Genomic DNA, 19,982 nt, shown 5'->3' on the forward strand with positions numbered 1-19,982 from the left:
TTGTGTCACAGTGCACCATGTAGTCATGATCATTGTTCACAGTGATCTGTCATTCAGCTTTCTGCTCGCGATGAAAATAAATGTCATTAATGATCCAAAATCAAAAAAAAAGAAAAAAAAAGAAGAGGATTTTTAAGCGGCTGAACACTGTGCTGACGTGACCGGTCCGGCCCGACCTGTCGAATATCCACACTGTGGAGGGCATCAGGTCCTCCTTAGCCTGCATGGAGAGCTGCTCCTTGGACATGTTTTGGACAAATATGCATTTAATGCTTTTGCCCCTCACGCCGGCAATAGAGTTGGGAATTCTCACTTAGTCCCGTGACATTTACTCACTGCTGCACATGCACACTCAGAATGTAATAAGGGGCTATTGCATCTGCCACCAATTAGCCAGAGTGGCTAACAGTTTTTAAATCCAAGAGAGATCCCTGCTACTGTATGATATGGAATTTGTAAGTGCAATTCCTTTGAGAACATTTTAAAAATTTAAATGGAACTTAACAGAATGGTAGCACATCGGGGGAGATGTGTATATATATGTATGTATAACAGAATCAACAAGGGTCACTCCATTATTGTGACTACTTCATATTTTATTGAAAATAAAACACATTCCTGGCTTTAGCCGCATCCCTGTTGGCTGACAGGTAGGGAGCAAGATGGACTGTAGCAGAAAATACCCTTTAAATAAAAAGAGCTAATTTTGTTGCCTGTGGTAGCACCATGCATGCTGACCTTATCACAAGAGCCTCTGCTTGTTAATTCCATCCACTGCGACTCACCTGCTCCTTCACCTCCTTCAGGAAAGACGGGCTTCTGCACGAAGCTTGATTTCAGTAACCTCTCAATTGAAACCAGCAGCGAAGTTCACAGCGACAGCGAAGGCGAGGCTGCAGGTGCCCACCCCCATTGCTGCTGTGATGCTGTGCACTGGCAGCTTTGTTGCCCTGCATATGCCGTGCAAAATACTGCGTATCCAACCCCCAACTCCTGTTGTCTATACACAAAAGACTGAGAAGGATGATAGGAGTCCGTGCGATGGATAGAAGCAGAGAGATTAACGATGGCCTTATTTGAGGAAGTGCGGTAGTAATGGTAATGCCAGGTTGACAATGAATTGACAGACCCTTCACCACACATCTATCAAAGGAGTTCAGAGGCGTTTTGGGATAGTGGCAGAGTGAATGAGTGAGCAGGAGCCGCCGGCCCAGGCGCGGTGATGGATCACCTACATGCTGCAGGAGCCGCGCCATCCTGAACTCACCCTCAGAATTGATGAACCACACCTCTTGTCTCTCTCTTCCTCTCATATTCACTCTTTCTCCATTACCCCCCCCCCCCCCCCCCCACACACACACACACACACTCTTCAGCACCCTTTCTCCACTGCTTTTAAAAAAAACACCTCTTTGACTCTCTGTCTTGTGCTATTGGCTTTTTAGCTTATTCATCTCTTTCTCGTTCTTTGCACAAGCTCACATTCATATCTTGCCTATTTCCTCCCTTTCTTCATTTCTTTCCTTCCAGGTGTTCATTGCACCTCCAACCATCCCAGCTGCTCCTGTGTTTCAGCATCATGCAGGAGAGCCATGGAGGTGCCATACTAATAAGGTTAGAGGGAGCATCTTTGTTTCTCAGGGTGACACCTTTATAAATGACAGGAGCACGGGGCCCTGCCGGTGTTCAATCACCTCTGCAGGGGCTCGCCAACGGGGAGCTCGGCACGTGCGAACTGTGCGCGCGTATGTTTGTGTGTTATTGCTTCTGTGGGTCTTGGAGCAGCCAGGTTTATGGTGGAGCTAGTTGGAGTGGACAACAGCATTAGGGAGGAAACTGATCTGGAGGCAGAGTGAAGGCGAAGGAGAAAAATGACAGCCTGGAGCTCATCTGACCAGTACAGCCTTGTTATGACTCCCTGATGTGTGCACCAGGGGCGCACAAAACAGACAATTCCTCCCTTTATTGCCTTACACCACTTCTGTCTCTCTTCTGCAGCCTGTCGCCTCACAGTCCCACTTTATAGCTTCCACTGAGGGGCAGGATGATATTTGCTTGTATGAGTCTATATTTTTTTCCTGCCTTTTGCACTGCATCTTTGTGCTGCTCAAGTGTTTTTAAACAGCGATGAGTGCGGATTGCATTCTTACCACTTCATTAACAGCACATTCACCCTTGTAGCGGATCAGGCCACAGATGCAGAGGAGTGTTCCAGAAACTGGCAGAGGTGTAGCTGGGGAGAATTACAAAATTGCAGATCTCCTTGCAGCTTATATATTTAAAGGCAATGGACTTGTTTTACTCTGATCCCAGAAGAGTGCTAAATTTCATGGGCAATCCAAACTTTTGCACATTGGAGTGGAGACAGTTTTGCGTATGATTAACTAAGAATAAAAGCGCAATTGATTGTGGGTGATAATGTGATGTAGACAGCAGTGTGTGAATGAGGATTTTGCATGTTTTAATGGCCGTAATCACAAAATGAAACTAAATCAGCCACTTGAGTTACTGGACGCAGGTGCAAGTGGCGTCTCATTATCCAGATCTAATATACATGGAAGACAACTCAGTATTCAATATATTTGCTATTATTACTTTGCTAGTGTTTGTCTAATTTATTTTTAAAACTCATTACAATCTGTACTGGTTCTCATTGTAAATGAGAATTGCCTCAAATCCAGATGCAACCTTCTTTTCAGAATCAGAACAGCTTTTATTTGCCAAGTATCCGCAGAATACAAGGAATTTGTATGTATAAATACACACTCAACACTGAATAAGCCACAGTAATAAAATGTGCAAGTAAAATAAAATGTACAATAACAAAAGAGAAAACGGAAAAGGATGTATGAAACAGACAACAGACTGAAGTTAAGTTGTACATGAGGTATATGAATCAGTGAGTTTTTGGCAGGTTAAGTTGTTCATCAGTGGAAAGGTGTGGAAAGAAACTATGTACAGTAGTGTTCAGAATAATAGTAGTGCTGTGTGACTACAAAGATTAATCCGGGTTTTGAGTATATTTCTTATTGTTACATGGGAAACAAGGTACCAGTAGATTCAGTAGATTCTCACAAATCCAACAAGACCAAGCATTCATGATATGCACACTCTTAAGGCTATGAAATTGGGCTATTAGTAAAAAAAAAAAAAGTAGAAAAGGGGGTGTTCACAATAATAGTAGCATCTGCTGTTGATGCTACAAACTCAAAACTTTTATGTTCAAACTGCTTTTTTAGCAATCCTGTGAATCACTAAACTAGTATTTAGTTGTATAACCACAGTTTTTCATGATTTCTTCACATCTGCGAGGTATTAATTTTGTTGGTTTGGAACCAAGATTTTGCTCATTTACTAGTGTGCTTGGGACCATTGTCTTGTTGAAACACCCATTTCAAGGGCATGTCCTCTTCAGCATAAGGCAACATCAATCAATCAATCAATCAATTTTTTTTTTATATAGCGCCAAATCACAACAAACAGTTGCCCCAAGGCGCTTTATATTGTAAGGCAAGGCCATACAATAATTATGTAAAACCCCAACGGTCAAAAAACATGACCTCTTCAATTATTTTGACACATCCAAACTGATCCATGATACTTGGTATGCGAGATATAGGCCCAACACCATAGTAGGAGAAACATGCCCATATCATGATGCTTGCAGCACCATGCTTCACTGTCTTCACTGTGAACTGTGGCTTGAATTCAGAGTTTGGGGGTCGTCTCACAAACTGTCTGCGGCCCTTGGACCCAAAAAGAACAATTTTACTCTCATCAGTCCACAAAATATTCCTCCATTTCTCTTTAGGTCAGTTGATGTGTTCTTTGGCAAATTGTAACCTCTTCTGCACATCTTTTATTTAACAGAGGGACTTTGTGGGGGATTCTTGCAAATAAATTAGCTTCACACAGGCGTCTTCTAACTGTCACAGCACTTACAGGTAACTCCAGACTGTCTTTGATCATGCTGGAGCTGATCAATGGGTGAGCCTTTGCCAGTCTGGTTATTCTTCTATCCATTTTGGTGGTTGTATTCCATTTTCTTCCACGGGTCTCTGTTTTTTTGTCCATTTTAAAGCATTGGAGATCATTGTAGATGACCAGCCTGTAATTTTTTGCACCTGCGTATGTTTTCCCCTCTCCAATCAACTTTTAAATCAAACTACGCTGTTCTTCTGAACAATGTCTTGAATGTCCCATTTTCCTCAGGCTTTCAAAGAGAAAAGCATGTTCAACAGGTGCTGGCTTCATCCTTAAATAGGGGACACCTGATTCACACCTGTTTGTTCCACAAAATTGATGAGCTTATTGACTGAATGCCACACTACTATTATTGTGAACACCCGCTTTTCTACTTTTTTTTTTTTTTTTTACTAATAGCCCAATTTCATAGCCTTAAGAGTGTGCATATCATGAATGCTTGGTCTTGTTGGATTTGTGAGAATCTACTGAATCTACTGGTACCTTGTTTCCCATGTAACAATAAGAAATATACTCAAAACCTGGATTAATCTTTTTAGTCACATAGCACTACTATTATTCTGAACACTACTGTATGTAGTTTGGCACAAACTATTTTCACTTTTGTAACACTGAATGATTTTTACAAAGAAATTTGTGACAAAAATGTGTGTACGAGGTCTACTAGATAATAAACCGACCCTTTTATTAATTTTTTTTAACTATATGGATTTGAATGACGTGCGATTACACCAATCATGCTTGAACCCTCGTGCGCATACGTGAGTTTTTTCACGCGTCGGTGACTTCATTTCCCTGTGGGCAGGCCTTGAGTGAGATGTGGTCCCGCCCTCTCGGCTGAATTCCTTTGTTTCACACGCTGCTCGAGACGGCGCGCGTTGCTTTATCAAAATTTTTTCTGGACCTGTGAGGAATATCCGAGTGGACACTATTCGAGAAATTAAGATGGTTTTCGGTGAAAAGTTTAACGGCTGATGAGAGATTATGGGGTGTTTCTGTCGGTGTAAGGACTTCCCACGCAGCGGGACGTCGTGCAGCGCTTCCAGGCGCCGTCGTCGGCCTGTTTCGAGCTGAAAACATCCTAATTTAAGGCTTAATTCACCCAGGACGTCGTGAGAGAACAGAGAAGATTCAGAAGAGGCCGGCATGAGGACTTTATGCGGACATTCCACTGTTTAAGGACATTTTTTAATGAAAGACGTGCGCGCAAATTCACAGAGTCATTTCCGTGACGACTCGGCGAATCTGTGTGCACCGTGACAGGAAAAACACGTCCGTGTTGAAAACCATTTGTAAAATTCAGGCGGCTTTTGATGGCTTTCAACAAGTGAGTAACTGAGAAATTGTTTAACAGCTTGGGCATGTTCCAACTTGCCCGTTAAGGTTTCCAACGGAGGTGTTTTTCCTGTCGCGACCCCCCGCGGTCGGGTCCAGCCCGACATGCGACTCTGCCCGCACGTTCTTTCATTACAAAATGTCCGTTAACAATGGAATGCCCGAATAAACTCCTCATGACGACTTCCTGGGTCAACAGAGCCTGAAATGTGGAAGTTTTCAACTTGAAACGGCGAGACGCTGCCACCTCGAAGCGCAGATCGCCGTCAGGCACCGTGGGCCGTGCTTACGGCGACACTACCAGACCAAAATCTCTCATCAGCCGTTAAAATTTTTACCGAAAACCAGCTGAATTTATCGAATGGTGTCCACTCAGTTGTGCCTTACAGTTTTGAAAAAATTTTGATCATACAAAGCAGCAGTCTCTGAGCCATTCCTAAACAATGAAAAAATCGACGAGAGGATGGGCGACTCCTCACTCAAAGACTGCCCACAGGCGAATGACGTAACCGACAGGCGTGAAAAAACTCTCGCATGCCCATGAGGGTTCAAGCATGTCTGATGTAATCCCACGTGATTCAAATCCATATGGTTTTTGAAAAAAATAAGGTCGGATACTTTTCTAATAGACCTCGTACAGTGCACAGCTACAGGATGACACCCGACAGCACCAGTGTTATCTATTAAATGTTGTCTTTTTGTTCTGATTGTCACATTTGGGAAACGTTTAAGGGACGTTGTTCACCTTTCTTTGGGCAAGTTTCAGGTATTGGTTGCAGTGTTAACCATAAAATCAGTCATGTCCGTGGAGCAGAGGTAGGGCGAAGTCACCATCAAGTCACTCTCAAGTCATAAATCAGCAAGTCTCAAGTCATAATGACCACCAATTGTTTACAAGCTGACTTGAGACTTGACTTGGGACTTGCTGATTCATGACTTGAGAGTGACTTGACAGTGACTTTGTCCCACCACTGTTGTGGAGTTACATGGAGGATGCATGCCCACATTAAAAGGACAGTGTTCTGCATAAGTGACTTGCAGAGTATAGAATAGAATAGAATAATTCTTTATTGTCCACCGATGTGGAAAATTGTCTTCGGCTCACCAGCACAAAAAAGACAAAAAAAAACAGTCAAACATTCATACAAACACACAAATAAAACAAAAATAAGATACATAAAATACATGGAAGTAAAAGAAGAAATAGAATAAGACCTAGTAAGATAAATAAAACGTACAGTAAGATCTAATAAAATCAAATAAAAGAGTGTGGAGTGGTCACTTTTTTGAGTTCATTATGGTGACGGCCTTTGGTATAAAATTTTTTGAAAGAACCTTTGGCCAGAGGAGCTCTGTAGCGCCTCCCAGACTTCAAGAGCTCAAACTGACAGGACAGAGGATGAGAGCTGTCTGCCAGGACTCTCTCAGCTTTCCTCCTCATCCTGTCAGTGTAAATGTGGGCCAGAGTCTTCTGGGGTTTTCCCACAATTTTTCCCGCCATTTTTACAATTCTATTTAATTTGTCCTTACATTTACAACTCAAGTGACCAAACCAAACACAAAGATGAAATGTTAAAATACTTTCAATATGTGCAGAATACACGAGCTCTAAAATCTGCAGATTAACACCAAGACAACTCAATCTTCTGAGAAGACTGAGTCGCTGTGAACATTTCTTAAAGATAAAATCAGTGTTTTCAAAGAAGCTCAAGTGACTATCAAGAACTGTACCAAGATATTTAAAAGTTTTAACCGTTTCAACAAGCTGGCCATCGAGTGAAACTGGCTGCACGGTCAGTTCTTGCTTTGTGTGAAAAACAAGCTCCTTTGTCTTAGACACACTGATTTCCAGCTGGCTGTCGAGACACCAAGCTTCAAGAGCCTTAGTGTGAGCGAGATAGGAGGCTTCACCAGAGGAGTCACACTTCTGTAGCAGGCCGACTAGGGCCATGTCATCCACGTATTTAATCAGTTTAACGTTTGTGTCATTAACTGCAAATTTGTTTGTAAAAAGAGAGAAGAGCAGAGGTGAAAGAACGCTACCCTGTGGGCAGCCAGTGCTTATGATGAGCTCTCCTGACAGAATGTTGTTAGCACAAACTCTTTGAGGGCGACAAGACAGAAAGTCTCTGATCCAGAGCATCAGGCCCTTTTCAACATTTAAATCAGCCAGTCTTTTCAGAAGAATATGTAATTTCATAGAATTAAAAGCTACACTGAAGTCTACAAACAAAACCCGAGCATATGCTTTAGCAAGTGAAAGCTGCTTTGAGATCATGTCCAGCAAGATCAATCCGGCATCATCAGTACCTCTGTCCCTCTTATAGCCAAACTGCAGAGGGTCTAGTTCACTGACCAGTGTATTTAGACCTTCCCAGGCTTGTTTTATATTGCCACTGAAAAATTTACTTTCTACTTTATTCTTGTACTCAATTTTTGCCTTAAACATATTCCCTCTCAGCTGTCTCCATTTTTCCTGCATTAATTGCACATTACCAGAGCAGAAGGCTGCCTTCTTTTCATTAAGACAGATTTTCAATTGTTTGGACACCCAGGGTTTGTTATTTGGGAATATTTTCACAGTTTTAGTCTCTGACACGTTATCCTCACGGAACTTTTCAGTGCGCATGCGTCAGACCGTGTAACAATGGTCTGTTAAAGCCATATTAAAAACACATTAAAGCCATATTACATTTGAAGAGAAAAACAGCCCAGATTGGCTGTGCGTCCTGGAGTAAGTCACAGAGTAAACACAGGTGGAGTGACCTTCAGGGATCACATTACGTTATGTCACTTTTATTGCTAAAACTAGCTCTGAATCTGTGTGCTTTTTTCAGATGCTGTATGGCTAATTTTATTTTTATCAGCTACATCAGGACTCGCACAAGGTAAAGAGTTGGAAGTAATGATTCTTAATCTGCGATCTAATTTTTTAAAAGATAGTGTTGATTGGAGTGCGATATGCCCTTTCAGTAAATCAGGCCCCATGTACTGGCATAAGGACCCCTTCACACATAGTGTGAAGTTTGATTGCTGTATTTACATGGACATAAATAAAAACATATATCGCCGTGGTGGTGACAAGCTGCAGCAAGCGAGCGTGCGCACGGAGCAGACACTGACAGCCCCCCAGGTTGAAACGGACCCGTCATATGTGCTGCGGCTCGCCATCCACAAGACATGCGTGTCGGGCAAAACACCCGTGTGGCCAACTGGACGCGCCTGACCACTATGTGGACATCAAATCAAATCAATTTTATTTATAAAGCGCCAAATCACAACAAACAGTGTGCTCCGATCATGTCCACTCATTCATGTCATTTCACAACTGTATGTCTGTGGCCATGGGTCATCACCAGAGGAATAGACGGATCATATTTGTATTGCTCACTTGATAAATGTGGTGTTTTTATATGGTGTGGGATTTTTTTTTTTTTTTTTTTGTAATACTTCCATGTCCTTCCTGATATGAGGCAGCTTCCTGCAGCTTTCAAAGAACAGCTCCATAGCTTGGTGATAAAGTCTCTGACTGGTAATTAGAGCTTTTGAAAGGCGCAGGTTCGTGTCCCGGGTGGTGTGTCTTTTTTTTTTTTTTTTAAGTGCCATGTGGTGCACCTGGCACTGTTCCTGCTCAATGGACACCGGTGCGTGCACAAACTCTCACAACGGGTTCGTGCACGCCTGCCCATCGGCGCGATGTTTTGTGCACTAATTTCGAACTGTTTCGTGCTGTTTCACCATTTTCGTCCAAACGCCGTCCAAACTTCACATTATGTGTGAAGGGGCCATAACATTCAGGCTCACATCACAATAGACTGTAACTGGCCTGAATTCACGTCAAACTGCTGTGTGTTCGTCCATGCAACATGCAATTTAGCAATACTGTTATTCACAACATGGACACTATTTGCTTTTCACGTGTTATAAATTAAGAGATGGTGCAATAGCACAAAGAGGAATCAGAAATTGCAGGCTCTAGGTTAGTACAACAATTATGGAAACATGTATTTATACTCACTGAAGCCAGATGGATTACTCATATTTGATCATTTGATGCATATTGTAGTGCATACCCCCTCCTCATTAAATTGCAGAATTAGGCACAACACCCTAGTATCTGAACCTGCGTATACCAGATCTTTGATTATTACCACCACTGGTGACAAGGGGTGTAAGACATCACAAAACATATGGTACAGATTAGATCAAGGTTTTTAGTCAGACTGGACCATCTAGACTGGACCATCTTTTGGATCAGCAGTAAAAAAAAAAAAAAAAAAATTGGGAGAGGGATATAACTTTGCTTTCTACGCACAATGAAAACAAGAAACTGTTGCCTAAGGTCCTGAAATAAAATACTTAATCTTATTATATTGCAGTATGAGTCTTACTCATGAATAGAAATATCATTTGTCAAAATAACAAAATGAATTAAACTAAAGAAAGAACACAAAGCAGATGTGAGCATTTTACTTAAATTTCTTTTCAAAAAGATAAAGATGTATGGTGAAAGGGTAGGAAAAATAATTCCTTCATTTATATAACGCTTTCAGGATAAATGCATTTGTCATCCTGAGCAGGCACACCACTCGACAATAGTCAGGAAAAGTAATTTTTAAGCAGAGTTCCGTGGACTCCCAGCCCTCGGGTTTGGATGGCACTTTGATGGCACACAGTGTTGTATAAAGTACCAGAAAATCACACTTAAGTAAAAGTAGAGATACCCATTCAAAAAAATGACTTTGGTAGAAGTTCAAGTAACCGACTTGAAATGCTACTCAAGTAAAAGTCTTAAAGTATCTAGTATTTATTGTACTTAAGTATGACAAGTAATGTACAACTAAATGTACTCAAGTATTGAAAGTAAAAGTACAAGTAAATGTTAATAATCAAAAACGGACTGATATATATATATATATATATATATATATATATATATATATATATATATATATATATATATATATATATATATATATATATATATATAACTTTCTCTAGACTTGTAAATGGCTGGTAGTATTAGTCAAAATACTAAAAATTGTGCACCTCACACAAAAACACTTCAGAAACAAGGTTTCAAAACCTAAATGAGAGTAGGCTACTCACTAGGTGTTCACAGGAAACAGTTATTTATTTCTATATGTATTTATTTATTTTCATTGTTACATGGTTTTATCTTTTCTGTTGTGTTTTGTTTCATTAGGTTCTTTTTGTCTCTTTCTCTAAAATTGTATTGTAACATTATTAGTCTATTATTGACTTATTGTCTATTATGTAGACTATTATTGTTGTTGCTAAAAAATAAACAATTTTTATGTTTATAAAAATAAATTTAAAAAAATTACAATTTGACTCTTTTACGACAACGAACACAAATCAACACAAACGTGCTGATGCGAACAGCTTAATGCTACCTTTAACATTGACAATGCCGTAGACATGCTAACGTGTTAGCATCGGTCCCGTTTTTAAGTTATAAAATGGCAAAGCCGCGCTGCAGAAAAGTTGCAGGTCTGTTATCAATGTAGAGAAATGATCATTTTCCTTACAAACACACCCCAAGTGCACAACTGCAAAAAAAGCCTACCGGACATGCCTCATGACAAATCAGTCTGACTTCATTGCAGACACTAGTAATCAGTGGTGTCTCTGGGTGAAAACACAACTTTTTCGTGAGCTGAGTAATGGCATGGCGCATAGAAAATGTATCTGAGTAGAAGTATGCAATTCAATCAATTCAATTCAATCAATTTTTTTATATAGCGCCAAATCACAACAAACAGTTGCCCCAAGGCGCTTTATATTGTAAGGCAAGGCCATACAATAATTATGTAAAACCCCAACGGTCAAAACGACCCCCCTGTGAGCAAGCACTTGGCTACAGTGGGAAGGAAAAACTCCCTTTTAACAAGAAGAAACCTCCAGCAGAACCAGGCTCAGGGAGGGGCAGTCTTCTGCTGGGACTGGTTGGGGCTGAGGGAGAGAACCAGGAAAAAGACATGCTGTGGAGGGGAGCAGAGATCGATCACTAATGATTAAATGCAGAGTGGTGCATACAGAGCAAAAAGAGAAAGAAACAGTGCATCATGGGAACCCCCCAGCAGTCTACGTCTATAGCAGCATAACTAAGGGATGGTTCAGGGTCACCTGATCCAGCCCTAACTATAAGCTTTAGCAAAAAGGAAAGTTTTAAGCCTAATCTTAAAAGTAGAGAGGGTGTCTGTCTCCCTGATCTGAATTGGGAGCTGGTTCCACAGGAGAGGAGCCTGAAAGCTGAAGGCTCTGCCTCCCATTCTACTCTTACAAACCCTAGGAACTACAAGTAAGCCTGCACTCTGAGAGCGAAGCACTCTATTGGGGTGATATGGTACTACGAGGTCCCTAAGATAAGATGGGACCTGATTATTCAAAACCTTATAAGTAAGAAGAAGAATTTTAAATTCTATTCTAGAATTAACAGGAAGCCAATGAAGAGAGGCCAATATGGGTGAGATATGCTCTCTCCTTCTAGTCCCCGTCAGTACTCTAGCTGCAGCATTTTGAATTAACTGAAGGCTTTTTAGGGAACTTTTAGGACAACCTGATAATAATGAATTACAATAGTCCAGCCTAGAGGAAATAAATGCATGAATTAGTTTTTCAGCATCACTCTGAGACAAGACCTTTCTGATTTTAGAGATATTGCGTAAATGCAAAAAAGCAGTCCTACATATTTGTTTAATATGCGCTTTTCCGCATTTCCGACCAATTAAGGTCGGAAATGTAGTGAAGTAAAAGTGAAAGTAAGCTGAATTTAAAAAACTCAAGTAAAGTACAAAGTCTCCTAAAACGTACTTAAGTACAGTAGTGAAGTATTTTTACTTTGTTACTATACAACACTGATGGCACACACACACATGTACTGAGCTAAATGATCTCAGTGACATCAGTGCGCACATTCTGTTCTCAACGCCTTATATTTCGGAGTGTCTTTTTTTTTTTTTTACATGCATGGACCGGGACATGACTTCACCCTGCACCAGACTGCCTTGAGCAGAGCACAAGGCTGCATCACTACTGGTGGTACTTTGTGCAAAATTCTCAGATCAGTTTGAGCCATTTTTCGACAGAGGTCAAAATTAGTGGTCTCTCTCTGAAATTATAAATAAATTAAGCATGCTCTAACCTGGATCTGTGTCTGGTAACTAGGTTATTGGCCAACTATTAAATTTAATATTTTAAAAAAAGTGAATTTTCCCTCACATGCAGGGGCTTAAAGCCAGAAGCTGTGAATGTCAGGAACGTAGCAGGCATCAGGAAGCTAGCAGGTGATAATCTCCCCATGATGCTTTTCCTATTACAGTTCCCCTTAAGCTACTGTACCTCCGCAGAGGAGGAAAGGGATTCTGTATTTAAAATGAGTGGTTTTTCTAGTGTGTACAGACCAGCAAGAAAATATGCTAGCGTGCATACATGGCTGTTTGTCCGTGTGTGTCTGCCAGCGGTGGTAATTGGAGAGAACCTGAGAAGCAGCTGTGAAGCCTGCGATACCTCGACCATGAAGGCAGGCTGTGGAACTGACTGCAGCGTCATCATTCCTGACCATAAAAACAGTTCAGCCCGTCAATGCAGTCTGGCTTCATTCTGTCCTTGCTGCCCAGTCTGAGCTATTTTTAGCTTCAGCGTGGCATAGTAGCTACCTGCATATGAGGACTTTGTCATTCCTGCTGGTTGGAGCAGCACTGATCTCTGAAGCTTTTTAGCTTCTTATTTCCACAGCTTGGAACTAGAACGGAGGGGAAGTGGATAGTAACAGAATCTAACAACTGAAAGCATTACTGTATGCTTGTATGTTGAGATAAAATGGTCAATCCATTAACCGTTATTCATATTTGTTATCATGGACCTATTCTGCATGAGAGTATCGAGTGCACCAACATTTTTCAGTGGGGCATGTATTTGCTGTTTTAATTGCTGGAATATTGAAGAAGAAAATTTATTTTTCCTCACCATTCATGCACTAAAATCCTCTTTTCTTCCACTAGTTGATGCATCTGGTTGCTTAGTTTGATCACAGTAGTCACATTTTCTCAAAATGACTACTGTGTCTGATAGGAGCCCGCAGTACTTCCATATTAACACACAACACTAGCAAATGCAGAAAATTTTTACAAATACAAAAAAAACAATTCATCAATTCAGCAACATATAGTTGCATTGAAAATGTCTACTTTGGAGACCTCTATCATCATAACAGACTGGAAAAAGCACTTGTGCCTTTCTGGAAAGGAAAAAGTGATGATCTGGATTAGGGATACACCCATCCCGATACCAGTATCGGGTATCGGCCCGACTCGTAATCATAAAACGTTTCCGATACTATGTGACCTGATACCCCTTTACAGCAGCGTGATGTCAAACCTCTCAATGTGGGATTTTCATGCTCTGAAATTTCCGGACTATAAGCCACTACTTTTTTCATATGTTTTGAACACAGCGGCTTAAACAATGATGCGACTAATTTATGGATTTTTACAGGCTTTCATGTAATTTACTCATAAGTCGAAGTACATCTGTCAGTGCTGTCCATTGATTGGCTGAAGCTGCCATCCATCATGCAGAGAAAATTCACACGCAAAGTATAAAGCCTGTTTCAGTGGAATTCATCATCATATGACCTGAAGAAAAATAATCTACACAAAGCCTCCTGAGTTTGGAAAATAACATCTGAAGATACTTTAATTCCTTGTGTGGCTGAAAAAAGTTTCTCCGTAACTTTGGTACTTTACGCCAGTTCGTCCTTCAGAACTTGGATCATGGTTTCAATGGTGGAGGTCGTCCATCAGGTTGGTGAGTTTCAGCCCTTGGTGTGGGTGTTCAGGCTGATGGGAGACTTGCTCAGTCTGCTACATGTGTAATCCATTTGTGGAATCTCTGTGGCACTGCGTTCTGAACCTCCACTCCTCCTCCATGGGCTGGAGTTTGCGCCAGAAGTTATCACTGCACCTCACTGTCACTGCGCCTCGTTAACATCTCAGTTAGCACAGGCAATGGACTATTTTGTCTGAATCCCATGATCCACAAAGATAAAATAAAATAATTTTAACATTACTCTGTTTTGCCTCCGTGTGTTGCAGAGATGCTGGTGACACCATGTGTGCATGTGCATGCATTCCATGCTCCTCCAGTATTACATGTTGCACCTTGGGGGGGAAAAACATTTACGGTTTGTATTTGTGGATGTTAATAGTACGTATTTAATTACAAGTAAAACAAAAATATAGTGTGGAGAGTGAAAGGTTGTTTAGCTCATTGTCACACACTGTAGATGAAAAAAGAAACAGGCTCACAGCTGATAATGCAGAGAAGTTTCTTCTCATCAAAATGAATCTGCCCATCACATTTTCAAAGAAGGCTTAGTGCTCACAGACATAAACAAAATTATTGATGGACAGTTTCAGTTCTGTTACTGGTATTGTATATTTTGTACTGCTGAAGTCCACGGGTTACATTTAAGTGAGATGTCTGGCAGTGTCATATTTAAGAAACACACAATTAATGTTAAAGGACAATTTGTTGTAGTAAAAAAGTGATGTTACATGATTTAAGTGAAATGTTTGTAAATAAAAAAAAGATGATATTGGTAGCAGTTACAGTCAAAAAGTAAGGAACAACTGATGAAGAAAACATGTTTTCAAAGTCATCATAAAACTGTTATGTATCATTAAGTATTCGTATCGGTACTCTGTATCAATGAGTACCAAAATGTATGCACTTGCACTTGTACTCAGTCTGGAAAAAAGTGGTATTCGTGCATCCCTAATCTGGATTGCAGCAACTACACAAGTATTACATTGGTCTTCAGCTGTTCAGCAGTCAGGACAGTCTGGATTCTCACCCAAGAATTTAACAATCGCCAGTATCCTAGATTTGCAAGTACTCAGTGAATGCAAGTATATCATTTGGCCTTCTTTGTAACCAGTGTTGATCCCATGGATTAGGAGGCTTTGTGGGACATCCTAAGCGTTCACAGGATCCCCAATGGACGTTGTTATTTGGTTATTATTAATATGGCCAAAGCAGATGGCCACCCCACCCAGTCTGGTCTGCTTAGGTTTCGTCCTATGATCCAGAACACCTGAGGGAGTTTTTCTCCCTTAATGCTGTTGGCAGTGTGCTTGTTGAACATGTAGGGAAGGTTTACTTACTTGCATGCAGTGCCTTGGGGCAACTTACATTGTGATTTTGTGCTGTATAAATAAATTGAATTTAACTGAAACTTGTTGAGAGATTATGTTATCTCAGCAGACATTCGTGTCTCTGGGACCTCAGGCTACTAGAGACGTCTGGGAAGATCTTATATTTAAATATGTAATTATAAAAAGGTGTTCTTATTCATAGTTTGTTCTTGATGAGGATTATTTAAAAATCTAAACTGCTGCTGAAAAGTTGAAGAAAATAAAAGGAAAAATACAACTGTTAAAGCCCCCCCCCCGAGTGACCTGTTTTCAGGATTATGCAAATTAACAACAGACATAACAGTTGGTATTTAGAGGATAAAACACAGTAATGAAAGTAAAAAAAAAAACAACTCTACGTATTACAAAACACAGGAATTAAGGGGGTTATTTCTTTTTTGCTAGTGTAGCAGACAACCCCACAGAATGCCTTTTCTTGTGTTTACATGCTTTGTTAGTTGCTGACACTGTGTTTGCGTTGTCATTCTCCTGCAGGTATACAAAACCTGTGCCTATTATTTCAGCATAATATTATTCAGAATTCCCCAACATGGTAAACAAATACTCTAAACTGATTAATTTGAAAGGACTGCGCTGTTTTCCCATGGTGCAGTAGGACTGTTTAAATGCACTACTGTTTAGCAACGCCCACTCCTGATTCCTCATACTGGTTTTTTCTTTATTATTATTATTTCTCTTGAGTTGAGCTGTGCTGGGACCAGCTACAGCATGTAGCATGAAATCCTTAAACTTTTATCACTGTTACATCATTCCTTTTACTGTGATAAATTTGTGGCTCTTTGTCCTTAAAAAAAGATTTTGAATTATGCAACAAACGGGCAACACTAGGGAATGATAAAACATGAACAAGAAATCACTGCAAAGAAGTACCACTATAATAGAATGAATTTCCTCCCTAATCTCTTTAATTCCAGCATCTTAGGCAATCGTGTCCAAAATAAGTCCTGCCAGTGCCACTGCCATGTCTGTGGGCTGCTGTGTTAAGATTCTGTTTCACAGTGGTTGGAAATCTGAGGATTAATAACAGCAACATATTTGCCAGTCATGTGGCAGTGGGACACAGATGGTGAATGATGCACACAAGGGACAAAAGATTAGCTAATACTGTATGTCCTGTGATCCATCCACTACAAAATCTCACTGCAACACTGTGATTCCTTATGGGAGTTTGATTGCATTGTAATCAGCAAAAATGCCATGTTACATGGTGTTAACCAAGGCTGTGCATCTCCCCCTTGTAAAAAAAAAAAAATACAATATGTGTCTAGATACATGGGCTATGATATGATTTAAGAACAAGCATTTCATAGTTTATATCTCTATTACATGCAGTATTATATGATGGCACAATCACGTTATAACACAAGTATATTATTTATGTTTTTAAACAAAAATATCGGCAAAAATTTCAAGAAGCACATAGAACCTTTAAACATACATAACGGAGCCTGTTTCATGACATCTTACACTTTATTGTTCCATGCAAATGTTATGTTAAAGATTGGTCAACAGATGTCGCCATATCTAATTGTATCAAAAGTTTCAAAATACTGAACCATTGATTCAGTGGTTCAAAATGCTTCAGTTTCTCCGTCACTAATTTTCATCAATAAAATACATCAGCTACCACTAATTATTACTGAATGTGCACAGGTAGACTTACAGTAATGAATACTTTGATTTTGTGTTGCGAACTGGGACGTTAATTAACGTGTGACGACCTTTAAACACTAATTTACTGAATAATGAAGCAGAGAGTAACTCACCTGGATCTTCTCAGTCAACATCTAATCCGGTGTCACCGACTGAACGGTCCCCCCTAAAAATCGGTTTACCCTGCCTTCACTGCACATGCGTAATTAGCCGCGGTTCATGGATTATCACCTTGTTTCTGCATAAAATTGCACTCCAGTCATCATCTGTCTCAGCAACAGATATCTGAAGCTTTTGTACAACAATCATTTCCACATAAATTCAACATTATTTCATCATAAAAGACAGATAAATCGATCAGAGCGCCGCAGCTACATGAGCTACAAGCTGATGCATTCACTGTGCATCAGTCATTTCAAAAGTGTCACTGAGTATTGCCTCATTTCTGCTTTAAACAGCCTTGTTTCTGCTTAAAACTGACTTTCGAACGATTTCATAGATTTTACCTTGTCATCTAATGGTTAATAATCCCATTAATCCATTTGATCGTTTTGGGTGAAGAGACTCTGTCTCAGACGAGTGGTTGAGCTCCGAAATGATGCATGCGCAGTGGAGGCAGGGCAGACCGTTTAGTCTGCGACACCAGTACCCGATGCCTGCTTCTCTGTGAATGTTCCTGGCATCCAAATCACCAGTTTAGCCCGTTTCTGTTGTTTTCAACAGATTTTGACTCATTTTGTTTGCACTGTATAAACATGATATCTAACGTGCGCCATTAAAGGAGGCTGATTTATAGCTTGCGCAAAACACTTTGGCATGAATTTAAAAATGCATAAATACGCAAAAATATGTAATTCTCACATACCTATATCTCAAAATAGCTGTCAATCAAAACTGGATTCAGCCTTTCGACTGATCGTTCAATCATTGTGTGAGGTTCAGAGTCCAGACTTGCACACCTCCATTTACCCGCAGAGACGCTGAGTGTCCAGAGGTGGGACAGAATCGTGGCATTTGTCCATTGACTGTCGAATTTCGAGGCAATGAAAAAAACTGTTCCATGCAGTCTCGTTGAAATGAACTTGATGGTCACCTTCTACATGCAAATTCATTGACCACAGACAGTATAAGAAAAAGATTGATTTATTTAAGATTTATTTAAAAGAATTTTTAAAAATATATATATTTTGTGGTTGACCCCTGTACGTACATTTTACAGAAGTAATTTTCCACTGGAAGACTAGATTAAGAACTATAATGAATATTTTTTAAACACTACCCAATCTAGAGCTATCTATCTATCTATCTATCTGTCTGTATATGTGTGTGTGTGTGTGTGTGTGTGTGTGGTGTGTGTGTGTGTGTGTGTGTGTGTGTGTGTGTGTGTGTGTGTGTGTGTGTGTGTGTGTGTGTGTGTGTGTGTGACTTCATCCTCATCTTATGTGTCAATCCAAATTGTGACTAAATGTTTAGGTAGGGCCCCGAAAACCTTCAGATTTCATAGTGAGTCTTAAATTTGGGAGTGGTATGGTTATATCACAAAAATGGCAGATAAAGCTCCCTACAGGGTTTTGTTTTCAAAAGATAATAAATAACTGAATTGCTTTTAATTTTGACACAGAAGTCTGAGTGTGGTTGTGTAGGTGTACGACTAAAGTGTGATGCCATGCTTCTTATAGTCACTCTTCAAAAGTTATTTTCGGAAGTTAGGTGGCTTTCCTCCTCTAAGCAGTGTCTTTCTCCTCTGTGTCTTTCTTTCTTTCTTTCTTTCTTTCTTTCTAACAACTAACTTAAATAGTGCCATACTCCTTGGCCATGGTGCACAGGCTTTAGTTACACAAAACTCTTAAAGTGAACCTTGTGGAGTTGCCTCAGGATTGTTTCTGGACAGCGTACCATCAGGTGGTAAATTCTCATGGTTTTGAAAGCATTCCATTTTCAAATTACACTATACTGTGAAACACTTGATATAAATCCAATCTGTTCAAGTCCTCGATTGGAATTGTGTGCTCCAGCAATCTTATATTGAATGTGAAAGCACCAATTTTCACAGATTGTTTTAAAAGGAAGCATACTTGTTACGATGTGGTCTCGGTATTTTCTCTTTGTTTGCGCTTGTTTTGACTCTAATTTGTTGTATTGACTAACACCTGTTGTATGAGTGTAGCAAAGTGTGCGACAATGGCAGCAGCTACAATGTGATAGGAGTCCAATTGGATTTGAGTGGCACAGTAATAGCACGTATTCAATATGGGAGACAGAGAAAAGATTATCCTAACAATGCCGCTGGCAGGGCCTCTGGCTACAGGGCCAACTCACACATGCACACACGTAAGGAGCAATACACACTATTTCTGTACTCCCTGCTATGGAGGAGCAGAGAAGCAGGCGCATATGTCTTCCTGAATTACTTTTTAGAAAAGCAGTAGGAGTGATTCTGTTGTAGAAAAAAAAAATCACTGTCAATTCTGATTTCATAAAACACCCCTCCCACTTGTTCTCAGTATCTCATTCTCTTTGTACCACAATTTCATTTTTGTCCTTGCTCTTTATTTATTTATTTGTATTTTTGCTTGTGTAACCAGGTAGTGGGCCCCCCACCCAGCAGAGCATTTCAGCAGCGCCCCCCTAAACCAACCATGTTTCGCATGTTCTACAAACGTGGAGATTTCCCGATAGCCCTGCAGCACAGCAACAAAGGCAGCTTCATTCAGTGGAAGGTAGGAACGACGCGCTAAAGCTTTTTATTTTTTGCACAGCAGTGACAAC

General features: G+C 40.3%; 1 protein-coding gene across 1 annotated transcript in view; it reads left to right on the top strand.

Annotated features, from left to right (window-relative positions):
- Positions 1–19,982, top strand: part of pacrg (PARK2 co-regulated) — a 348,747-nt gene that overhangs the window by 43,646 nt on the left and 285,119 nt on the right. Inside the window, exon 2 of the mRNA XM_034159429.1 lies at positions 19,799–19,933. Coding sequence (XP_034015320.1) covers positions 19,799–19,933 — 135 coding nt within the window. The remainder of the gene's footprint in view (positions 1–19,798; positions 19,934–19,982) is intronic.

This window comes from Thalassophryne amazonica, chromosome 19 (genome assembly GCF_902500255.1).
Source record: "Thalassophryne amazonica chromosome 19, fThaAma1.1, whole genome shotgun sequence".
NCBI classification, from domain to species: domain Eukaryota; kingdom Metazoa; phylum Chordata; class Actinopteri; order Batrachoidiformes; family Batrachoididae; genus Thalassophryne; species Thalassophryne amazonica.